We start from the raw sequence: 12203 nt of genomic DNA, 5'->3' as shown, positions 1-12203 counted from the left end.
AATTTTTTCAATAACTAGGGTTTTCTGTGGGAGCTCGATTGTCATTTGATCGAAAATGCTTAATATTAATTTTTGTGGCATTGTCTTAAACTTATAGACTAAGTATGTAATCAAACTTATTATAGTAAGTACAAAAGTGGTTAATGTAATAGTTTGATTAGTATAATTTTTGGTGTGTTCGTTAATTATCTCTTTTGTTTGGATAAAGGAAATAGGTTCTAGCCTGGTTATATTGTTTGTTAGATAATTGCTTTGGCTATAATAAAGCAATGAATTTATTATTGATGTTAACTTCCTCTTATTTGAGGAGCTCACCTTGCCGTAGCAAGGATTTGGTTTCCGTCCCCCAACGGCACGCACACCACCCAATCATCAAGACTTTGGTTCGATCTCACGTTATAATAGTTTATTTCCTCTGTTCATCTCTCTCGTTTGTTCTACACCCAGCCACCTCCGGCTTCGGCCTTCTGGCCCGTTCTACCCACACTCCCGCTGCTGCTGCTCCTCCTGCTCGCTGCCGCTGATGCTGCTGCTGCTGTTGTGGCAGCTGCTGATGCGGCTGATGCTGCTGCTGCTGATGCTGCTGCTGCTGATGCTGTTGCTGCTGATGTTGCTGCTGCTGATGCTGTTGCTGCTGATGTTGCTGCGGCTGAGGCTTGTTATTGCATGTGTCCAATTGTTTATAAAAACGGATGTTTACTTTAACGTTATGAATTTTAGGAGCGAACAATTTATATGTTATTGAGTATTGGAGTAGGATATATAACTCCCCCATCCTAAAGAAAATAGCCTGTCCTCAGGCGGATACATTGGGATAAAGCGAGGGGTTTTTCTCAGCTGTATAGATTGGAGTATCAATTCTGTTTATAATTTGGGACTTAATTTTTTCAATAACTAGGGTTTTCTGTGGGAGCTCGATTGTCATTTGATCGAAAATGCTTAATATTAATTTTTGTGGCATTGTCTTAAACTTATAGACTAAGTATGTAATCAAACTTATTATAGTAAGTACAAAAGTGGTTAATGTAATAGTTTGATTAGTATAATTTTTGGTGTGTTCGTTAATTATCTCTTTTGTTTGGATAAAGGAAATAGGTTCTAGCCTGGTTATATTGTTTGTTAGATAATTGCTTTGGCTATAATCAAGCAATGAATTTATTATTGATGTTAACTTCCTCTTATTTGAGGAGCTCACCTTGCCGTAGCAAGGATTTGGTTTCCGTCCCCCAACGGCACGCACACCACCCAATCATCAAGACTTTGGTTCGATCTCACGTTATAATAGTTTATTTCCTCTGTTCATCTCTCTCGTTTGTTCTACACCCAGCCACCTCCGGCTTCGGCCTTCTGGCCCGTTCTACCCACACTCCCGCTGCTGCTGCTCCTCCTGCTCGCTGCCGCTGATGCTGCTGCTGCTGTTGTGGCAGCTGCTGATGCGGCTGATGCTGCTGCTGCTGATGCTGCTGCTGCTGATGCTGTTGCTGCTGATGTTGCTGCTGCTGATGCTGTTGCTGCTGATGTTGCTGCGGCTGAGGCTTGTTATTGCATGTGTCCAATTGTTTATAAAAACGGATGTTTACTTTAACGTTATGAATTTTAGGAGCGAACAATTTATATGTTATTGAGTATTGGAGTAGGATATATAACTCCCCCATCTTAAAGAAAATAGCCTGTCCTCAGGCGGATACATTGGGATATAGCGAGGGGTTTTTCTCAGCTGTATAGATTGGAGTATCAATTCTGTTTATAATTTGGGACTTAATTTTTTCAATAACTAGGGTTTTCTGTGGGAGCTCGATTGTCATTTGATCGAAAATGCTTAATATTAATTTTTGTGGCATTGTCTTAAACTTATAGACTAAGTATGTAATCAAACTTATTATAGTAAGTACAAAAGTGGTTAATGTAATAGTTTGATTAGTATAATTTTTGGTGTGTTCGTTAATTATCTCTTTTGTTTGGATAAAGGAAATAGGTTCTAGCCTGGTTATATTGTTTGTTAGATAATTGCTTTGGCTATAATCAAGCAATGAATTTATTATTGATGTTAACTTCCTCTTATTTGAGGAGCTCACCTTGCCGTAGCAAGGATTTGGTTTCCGTCCCCCAACGGCACGCACACCACCCAATCATCAAGACTTTGGTTCGATCTCACGTTATAATAGTTTATTTCCTCTGTTCATCTCTCTCGGGTGTTCTCCACCCAGCCACCTCCGGCTTCGGCCTCCTGGCCCGTTCTGCCCACACTCCCGCTGCTGCTGCTCCTCCTGCTCGCTGCCGCTTTCGCTGCTGCAGTTGGCGCTGTTGCTGCTAAGGTACAATCGTAAATTTTTATTATGTTATTGCCTTCTATTATTAAGTCGTTTTTTACGCAATTTTGATTAAGTTTAGTTTTTGGTAAGTTCCGTGTTACAATTATGTTTGGTTCAATATAATTAGTTTGAAAATTCTTGTATGTTTTAGTATATTTGCAAGTGGTTGGGATTTGATTTAAAATGCCTATTATACATTCATTAGTTTCTATTTGTTTTGTATTTTTATTAAACAAATTGTTGTTGTCAAAATAGTATTTTTCGTATGAATTCTCTGTTAAAATATTTTTATTTTCATCTGGATAAGGATAGATCTCAAAGATAGGGGTTTTTATTATTTGTTGGGGAATGTTTGAAATGATAAATATCTCGTTTGAATTTGGTTTAAGCCAGGTGGAAGTTTTTGTATTCAATAGTTTTTCCGAATTAACATGACTTAAGTGATTATGTTTTAGAAGTTTTGTGTTGAAAATTCCTAGTCTAGTGAGCTGCATGCCCATTTCTATGTCTCCAATGTAATGTATTCTCAAAATTAAAGATTAGAACTTCTAATCTTCCTGAATTTTCTTTTTCTTCCCGGAGGTTGTTTATTACTTCTAAACCTTTATTAACAGTGTCTATTACGTAATTTAATTCGTTTGCTTGTACGCTATTGCTTTCAAGACTATTTATTTTTTCTTCTAATTCATCTTTATTGTCCTGATCAAGAGTACCAAAAAGATATTTGTATATTGAACCAATTCCGTTAATTAGTCCTCGTTTGTTGCGTTTTACAATTTGTATTCCTTTAATTTCCCTTCTTAGTTTGGTAAATGTTTACTATTACTACTCGAGATTTCAGTGTTGAAAAGTGGAAAAATCGGGTAAAGCTAGATTTCAGTGTTGTCAATCGCTATTTTTTATTTGGCGCGCTGTTTGACTGACCTGGTAGCCAAATATTTTAATCTAAACTCAAAAGTCGAGGAATATTCGGCTGCTCTGGCAGCCGAATATTGTATTCTAAACTATATTTGTTCTATAAAATCAAGAAATATTGTAAACTCAACAATATTTTCGTTTGTTGAGAATAGTGCCAACAAAAGATTCAAAAAGCCCGCGTATTCGAGTATCCAAAATTCGGCATTCGGCAACACCATCTCAAAATTGAACAGCTTTTTTTAGCCGGAAAAAGCTACTTTTAGCTATAGTCCCGCTAAAAATATTAATTTTCTTTTATTAATTACTCAAAAACTACGAAATAAATCGCCAAGGCGCACCTGAGGTCGTGCTCGTGCAATTTTTCTCTTTCGTTTGATACCAAAATTATGTAGTTTAAGCGCGTTTTGGGCCCGAGTAGTAATAGTAAACATTTACCGTAATGTCTATTAGCGTTAAATTCGCTTTTAAATAATGATATTCAAAGATTGTCGGTAGATCCATGGTTCCTGTTTTAAATCTTATGTAACCATTTGGTTTTTTTACTGGGGTTATGTCAATGGATTGGCTACATGTTGTTTTTAATGTTAAAAATAGCATAATGGACATAAAAGTCATCTTGAGTTGTTGACTTTTATTAATGTCCTCTATTTCTTTCTTCAAAATGTTTCTCGTCTAACTGATTTATTTCTCCTGTCTTTTTGAATGGATTTGTCGTTTTTGACTTTACTAATGGTGCTTGTTTAAATCTAGTGTCGATTTCGAAGTCGTGTCTATCTTCATTTAAATTGTTTATTTGATGTATTTTTTTTTTCGTTTGGGTATTATAGTCGGGGGATCCTGCATAGAAAAAAATGTCCGCTGGTGTTCGGTTAGTTGTTTTATATCTCGTCTTATGGTTGTATACGTAGAGAATTTTTTCAAATTTGATTAATTTATCTTCAATGTCATTTTCACTATTTATAATTCTGAGTTTTTCATTTACTGTTTTATGGAATCTTTCTACGTCTGAAATGCCGTTTTTACTTGATGTGATTTCTAACTTTACATTTTCTTCTTGTAGCCAATTTTTTAGTGCTATACACAGAAATGCTGAATCTTTGTCTGATTTGATTTCTATTGGTTTGCCCATTTCAGTGAATACTTTCATAATTGCTAGCTTGGCTGCTTACCAATCTCTAGATTTTACTTCCACAATTCTTGCAAATTTGGAGTAAATGTCAATTTATGAAAGGAATTGCAAATTGTCGATCATGTAAAAGTCCATGACGTATTTTTCTCTGATATTAAAAGTTTCTGGTGTTATTTCAAAAGTTAGTTTTGTATTTCTATTTTGTCTTTGCGATATTGCATATTGAAAATCTGGAAAATAATATTTTTCTTTAAACAAATTAATCGTTTTTTCGATTCCTGGGTGTAATAACTCTTTATGTTGTTTTAGGATTATTTCTTTAAATTGTGCGAACGTTTTAAAGGCCCTCTAACTTAATGCTAGATTTCGAGGTTTTTGTATTTGCGTTTGATCGTATTATTTCAACAAAAGCTTGTTGGAATATGGGAAAATCTTGTTCAATATGAAAATATAGTACAGTGTTCTTACTGCAAAGATATCTTATGATTATATCCCCTGCGTAAGCATTGGTCATTTCTTTGTATGTTATTTTTATGTTTGTTTTATAAAAGTAAGTTGTTGTTTCTGCTTTACTTGCTTTCTGAATTCTATTTGCCTCTTGAAATAATTAATGGGTTTTTCTACTATTGGAATGTAATTTTCATTATCCTTATGAGCACTATGTATTGTAGCTGCTGTGCTTTCTGTTGATCCTAAAAAGTTTTCATCTATTTTAATTCTGGAAAGGCCATCTGCTACGTGATTTTCTTTGCCAGGTAAATATTTAATTTTGTAACCAAACTTATTTAGTTTTATTTTCCATCTTTGAAGTTTAATATTTGGTTCTTTTATATTGTTGAGCCCTACTAAAGGCTTATGGTCGCTTAGAATCTTGAACTTTCTACCGAAAAGGTATGGCCTATAAAATTTGGTTGCCCATACAATAGATAGTAATTCCTTTTCTATGGCTGAATAATTAAGTTCATGTTCGTTAAGTGTTCTACTACCATATGAAATAGGTCTATGGTCCTGTAAGAGGAAAGCACCTAAAGGCTTTAGGCTAAAACTATATTGCTAGCATCTGTGGTTAGGAAAAATGGTTTTTTGAAATCGTGATATGCAAGTATAGGATCATTCATAAGGAGATATTTTAATTTTTCAAAAGATGAAATTTTTTTTTAGCTCCTTTCTTTAATCCTAGAGTTAAAGGTTTTGCAATATGTGCAAAGTTGGGTATGAATTTCCGGAAGAATCCGCATAATCCTAAGAATGATTTAATTTCTTTTGGGGATTTAGGGATCGGAAATTTTTGAATTGCTTTGACCTTATCTGGGTTAGGTTTTATACCTTCTGTTGTTATTATATGACCAAGGAATGCCGTTTCCTTTTTCATAAATTCGCATTTGTCGAGTTGGAGTTTAAGATTAGCTTCTCTTAGTTTGTTAAATACCTTTCTAATTGATAGTATGTGTTCCTCCAATGAAGTGGAGTATACAATGATGTCATCCAGATAAACAAGGCAATCTCTATAAATAAGGTCTTCCAAAAGATTATTCATGCATCTTTAAAATGTTGCCGGGGCATTTTTAAGACCAAATGGCATACGTGTGTATTCGTAATGGCCATGTTTAGTTGAGAAAGCTGTTTTTGCAATAGATTCAGGATCCACTTGAATTTGATGAAATCACAGTTTGTCGAGAATTTCATCCATGACTGGAATGCGGAATTTGTCATCTATTGTGACTTCATTTAGATTTCGATAGTCAATGACTCATCTGAATTTTTGTTAGTTGGAAGCATCTCCTTTTTTTTTGGAACGATCCAAATGGGTGAACAGTAGGGGGAATTCGATTTTCAAATCATACCCTGTTCAATCATTTCATTTATTTGTTTGTTGATTTCTATATCAAATGTTTGGGGATATTTGTATGGACGTTTATAGATTGGATCCTCATGTTTTGTATGAATAGAGTGCTTTATTGTACTCGTGAAAGTCAAATTTTCACCTTCGCGGTACTGAATGTCACTGAATTCGTACAAGACTTTTTTTAGTTTTTGAGTTTCTTCGTTGTTTAAATGGTAGAGTCTAATCGCAAAATTTGTTTCTGGGTCTCTCTCTGTGGGTGGGTCCAAACATTCTATGTTTTCTTCCACCTCTATTTCTTCAACATCTTTAAAATAAAATGTATAGTTTCTTCATAATTTATTTGGGCTTTGCAGGCTTTTGGGAAAGTTTTGCCTATCAACATGTCGTATTTATTTGAAAATTTATGGATAAAAAATTTTTGTTCTGTTGGACAAAGTGCAAGGAAAATGATTTCTTTTAATTCTACTGCTCCTTCAATCATGTGAATTTCGGAATCTCCCAAATAGGTTTTGAAATTAAAAAGTTTTCGGACATTATATTTATTGAAGAGCCTGAGGTTTATTGTTCATCTTTATTCTGATGAAGGACTTGTCCGTATCTCTTCTTCCGATTGATCCGAGGTATTCTGATAAATATTTTCGGATGTGTCCATTTTGCAAATTCCACTATTACTTTCTCTTTGCCTTTTTGTATGCTGGTTTGCTACATTATTTTTGGAAAAAATATTTTGTTGTTGATAATTCATTGGATTTTGAGCCCTGTCAATATTTAATTTTTGTTGAAATTCTTGGAAAAGTTTTTTGTTCTGTGTTGTATCGGATTGTTTTGTTAGAGACGGATTTGTACTATTGGGTACAAAGGGTTTTTAACCTTTTTGGTTTTGATTTTGGCTTAGATTTGATTTTCTGATTTCTGTTATACTATTCTCTTATAACCCTTCTCGTTGAGCTACTTGCTTGAACTTGCTGACTGTGGTTATATCGTATCTAGCTAACGTCATAAGTAATCTATCGGGTAATTTTTTGTTTATTACATCTTTTACAGGGTTATTTAAAGCATTTGTATAAAGAATAGTGTTATTTGCATCGTTTTCCAGACTTAGTTTGTTTGTGATAATATAGGATTTATTTTCTAACTCTGTTACAAACTTACGAAGGTTTCCTGTATAGCTGGTGTTGTAGAGGCGTCGAAGAAGTTCCTCACAGGGGTCTGCGTCTTCAATTCATTGATGAGGAGTGACCTTAGTTCCGGCCAGGTGTTGGCTTCTCCAATTGAGCTGCATCTCGATTGCACTGAACAATATGTTATGTTGCCTTATATCATGGGTTGGATATAAGTGCATAATGAAATCTATGCTCCTTATGAATGAAGTCAGAGTCTCTGGTGCTCCATCATAGTTTGACACCTGTCTTAACGAAGACAGTGCTTGATTGAGGTGGGCTTCGGTAAGTTCTACAGCCATTTCTTTTCTTCTTTTTTTTTTGTTTTAGTGGTGTTTTGTTTTTTGTTGATTTTCTAGGTTTTAGTGCTGTTTTGTTTTTTTGATTTTCTGGGTTTTAGTGATGTTTTGTTTTGTTGATTTTCTGGGTTTTTTGTGGTGTTTTGTTTTGTTAATATTCTGGGTTTTAGTTAAGTTTTGTTTTGATTTTTGGTTTTTTGTTCGCACACAAGTTGGCGTTTTTGTTCCTCAATTGGATTTAATGGTTGTAACACACAGTTGATATATTCGCGCACATTTGACGTTAATATTTTTTTTTCACTGTTGTACACTTTTGAGCACTACCCGTAAGTTCTTTATGTCGGATCGGAGTTTTATAGTGATTATTCACTAATTCTATGTAACACACGGATAATAATTCTATGTGTAACACTGATAGAATAACTAGTTCAATTTTACCGATCCTACCGACTGCACCATTTAAATATCTGGTTATCCCAAAGAGGAAAAAAAAGATATTGTGAGTTAAAAGCAACGTACTTTATTATTTGAATGAAATCTTCTAACTGAGTTACAAAAATGTCTTATGGTTATATTTATAGGCTAAATTTGTGAGCCCTTTAGTGGCGTGATTGATATTGATGCGATTTGATTGGCCCGAATTTAAATGATGAATTAGCGTTCTCACGCTTTTGGTTTTTAGTGCGACAATTATTAATGCAAGTGTTTAATTGTTTATGTTAATTGTGAGCTAGCGTTCACACGCTTTGATTTTGAGGGAGACAATTGTTATTGCAAGTGTCCAATTGTTTATAAAAACGGATGTTTACTTTAACGTTATGAATTTTAGGAGCGAACAATTTATATGTTATTGAGTATTGGAGTAGGATATATAACTCCCCCATCTTAAAGAAAATAGCCTGTCCTCAGGCGGATACATTGGGATATAGCGAGGGGTTTTTCTCAGCTGTATAGATTGGAGTATCAATTCTGTTTATAATTTGGGACTTAATTTTTTCAATAACTAGGGTTTTCTGTGGGAGCTCGATTGTCATTTGATCGAAAATGCTTAATATTAATTTTTGTGGCATTGTCTTAAACTTATAGACTAAGTATGTAATCAAACTTATTATAGTAAGTACAAAAGTGGTTAATGTAATAGTTTGATTAGTATAATTTTTGGTGTGTTCGTTAATTATCTCTTTTGTTTGGATAAAGGAAATAGGTTCTAGCCTGGTTATATCGTTTGTTAGATAATTGCTTTGGCTATAGTCAAGCAATGAATTTATTATTGAAGTTAACTTTCTCTTATTTGAGGAGCTCACCTTGCCGTAGCAAGGATTTGGTTTCCGTCTCCCAACGGCACGCACACCACAGAATCATCAAGACTTTGGTTCGATCTCACGTTATAATAGTTTATTTCCTCTGTTCATCTCTCTCGTTTGTTCTCCACCCAGCCACCTCCGGCTTCGGCCTTCTGGCCCGTTTTACCCACACTCCCGCTCCTCCTGCTCGCTGCCGCTGATGCTGCTGCTGCTGATGCTGCTGCTGCTGATGCGGCTGATGCTGCTGCTGCTGATGCTGTTGCTGCTGATGTTGCTGCGGCTGAGGCTGCTGCAGCCGCTAATGCTGCTGTCTGGTGTTAACTCCTCCCCCTCTAAAGATCTGCGCCCGCGGATCAACACTTTGCAGCCTCGGTGTGTAGGTGATAGCCGTAATGTCGGCAACATATGACATCGGTTTATGTTTTGCCAAGTCCATTTAATGTCTTATCAGCATAGCTGTCTACGATCAGAGCAGCTTTTTGTCTTGTAATTGTAAAGTTGGTATGGCGCAGGTCAGCGGTTCGAGCGAGCTTTGAGATACTAGGAGGTGAAGAAATGAGCTGTAGCAGCAGACTGTTGTAGAGTGGGCATCTTTGTTGGTGGAGACATTAAATATTACTTATGATGTTAGGTTAGTATTCTTAAATGGTATTGTTTATTATTTACCAGGTTTGTGAAGAGTGCCAGTTATTAATTATTTTGAAAAGATAGTGATTTCGAATAATTTTTTTATCACTACATACCCAAAGAAAATCGTAGAAAAAACAGCAACAACGAAAAATTAATAGTATTAAGGCCAAATGTGCGAATTATGAAAGCTTACGGTTAGATTTAAGGTGTGCCTTGTGAATGAGTTTACCAGACTTAGTACGAACTGTTACTTTTATATTTTCCTGCTATTTTCTTCTTTACTGTATAACTTTTTTTCCTTACCCTTGATCTGCTTATTTTTAACAAAGACTGTTTCCCCTTCGGCGTTCTGATTGGGTTATTTGTTTTTAACTTGTCTATTAATGGCAAGTTCTTGTCGACGTTCGATCAGCCCCCTGATGTCCTCAAATGTTTCGCGTTTAAAATTTGTTAGCCCTTGATAATTTATTCGAGAAACCCTGTCAAGAAAAATGTCAAACGGTTTTCGTTTCTACACAGAGTGGACCGAGTTTTATAACTATCAACTGACATAGGCACGAGTTCAGTTACCTTAAGTAACGGAAACTCTATTTTTAAACACCTGTAGATTTCTAAGAATGTTGAATGAAATCTTTCGACTTGACCGTTTACTTCGCTACGCTGCGTTGGGGTGTGGTATATCTCTATTTCCAATGATCTTAGGTAATTATGAACTGTTGGACAAAGGAGGCCACGCTCATTGTCCATCACCAAAATTTTAGGTGCCGTGAAATAGTGAAGCACTTCTGCTAATTTTTCAGGTAGTTTGAGAGCCGATTTAGATTCTAGAGGGAAAATCTTGGCGAATTTGGGAAATTTGTCTATACAGCTAAGAAGCACAAGTTTCTTCTTTTCCAACATGAAGACGTCCACGTGTAGAATTTCGCACGGATAGTTCGGTACAGGGGTTGGCTGTAGATGGGGCTTATTAGGGTGTCTGTCTGCTGACATCTGACCTCTTCGGGAATTCTATGGGCTCTGCGATGTTCGTTATCAATTGCTTCGAGATTCTCGTCTTCTACTACTAAATCAGTTACCAGTCTTTGTGTGACCCTAAGCTTGTATGACTTAAAGAAACCTAGGTAACATGTTTGTAGGAGCTGTAAATGGCTTTCAGGTATTTTTATTTCATTAATTACAGATGGATTGATGTAAATCTTTAGCAAACTAGTTATCTCTAAAGTGGTCAATGTTTTCAATGGGACTAGGTAACGCTTGAACCCGGGGTGTGGGTTAATACAAGAATAGACAGATCGCGATGGTTTGAAAATAATCTGGTTTCTATAAACGTTTATTGGGACCTCCATATGGGGAATAAGGTCAGAAGCGTCTTGTTTTCCACTGTGCATTGTTGCCAACGAGTCTGTGTCATGGAGGACCAATAGATTCGTGTCCGACTGGTCGGGGACATGGGGGATACGCGATAACGCATCCACAACCATTTTTGCCTTGCCCGGTTTATAGATCAGCTCATGATTATATTCTTCAATTTTCGCCTTCCAACGTTTCAACTTTGCATTGAAGTTCCTATTGCTCATGGCATACGTAAGCGGCTGGTGGTCCGTAAAGATTTTTATGCAGCCAGCCCCATATAGAAACGTTCGTAGGTTGTCCAGAGCCCTAACAATGGCTAACATCTCTTTTTCAATGGTGGCGTAATTTTCTTCAGTTTTGATAAGCGATCTTGAGATGTATGCTATAGGACGATCTTCTCCTGAGCTAACTTGGAGCAACACGGCGCCGAGAGAAAAGTCCGATGCATCGGTAGTACGATGGAAAGGTTTTGTAAAATCTGGAAAAGCTAAAACCTCCGATGAAGAAAAAAGGGTCTTAAGGTCTTTAAACGCTTCTAGTTCCAGTGGACCAAGCTCAATGAAAACTTTCTTGGATTGTGAGGGCTTAATTTGTGCGTTTTTTCCTCTAGTGAGATTTGTTAGGGGCTTGGCAATTTTCGCATAATCTTTGATGAATCTTCTGTAATATGATGTCATGCCTAAAAAGGATTTGAGCTGTTTCAAATTGGTGGGAGGCGGTACTTTTAACATTCCCTCTTCTATTTTCCTATCTACATTAATCCCTTGAGGTGTGACAACATAGCCCAGGAATTCAACACTGGTTTTCAGGAAGTGTGTCTCCTCCAAAATTACTTGTAGGGTTGCTTCACGAAGCCTTGAAAATGTTGCCCTGAGGTTGTGCCAATGTTCTTCATAAGTAGCACTGAAAACAATTATGTCATCAATTTTTCCTATATAGTCTCTAAGAACATTGTCGATCATTCTTTGAAATATGACGAGCGTTTTTGAGCCCAAAGGGTAGTCTGAAAAATTCATATTTTGCATTAAGAGTTGAGAATGCGGTTTTTGGAATGTCTGCGAGATCCATATGTATCTGATGGAAACCGAAGTTAAGTCAACAGTCGTAAAGAGAAACTACGAAACTGTTGTTTCCCATTTCGTTTTGTTTTTTTAGCGACAACCCACACTGGAGAATTATAGGAACTTTCTGAAGGTCGTATCATGCCGTCACGAAGAAGTTCAGCGACTTGTCGGTCAACCTCGTCCCGCAT

The 12203-nt window shown here is 36.2% G+C and overlaps 1 protein-coding gene across 1 annotated transcript; it reads right to left on the bottom strand.

The window, feature by feature from the left end:
* Nucleotides 1-406: 406 nt before the first annotated feature.
* LOC137579546 (myb-like protein Q) lies at nucleotides 407-12203 on the bottom strand. Its single transcript, XM_068293332.1, has 5 exons — nucleotides 12118-12203; nucleotides 9139-9308; nucleotides 7358-7497; nucleotides 1332-1535; nucleotides 407-655 (listed from the first exon to the last, which is right to left on the bottom strand). The coding sequence occupies exons 1-5, from the start codon at nucleotides 12201-12203 to the stop codon at nucleotides 407-409; spliced, it is 849 nt and encodes a 282-aa protein (XP_068149433.1).

This window comes from Drosophila tropicalis, unplaced genomic scaffold (genome assembly GCF_018151085.1).
Source record: "Drosophila tropicalis isolate 14030-0801.00 unplaced genomic scaffold, ASM1815108v1 contig_697, whole genome shotgun sequence".
Lineage (NCBI taxonomy): Eukaryota > Metazoa > Arthropoda > Insecta > Diptera > Drosophilidae > Drosophila > Drosophila tropicalis.
Note: the sequence above shows the minus strand (reverse complement) of the source record. Positions and strands in the feature narration are given on the sequence as shown.

Bases quoted from the DNA above. Each gene is read 5' to 3' on its own strand.
- LOC137579546 (XM_068293332.1), bottom strand. From the start codon at position 12,203: ATGCGGGACGAGGTTGACCGACAAGTCGCTGAACTTCTTCGTGACGGC. The intron at 9,309-12,117 runs GTGGGTTGTCGC...CCGCGGGCGCAG, and splicing joins AGTTCCTATAATTCTCCAGT to ATCTTTAGAGGGGGAGGAGT. The intron at 7,498-9,138 runs GTGGGTAAAACG...CATATTGTTCAG, and splicing joins CGAGCAGGAGGAGCGGGAGT to TGCAATCGAGATGCAGCTCA.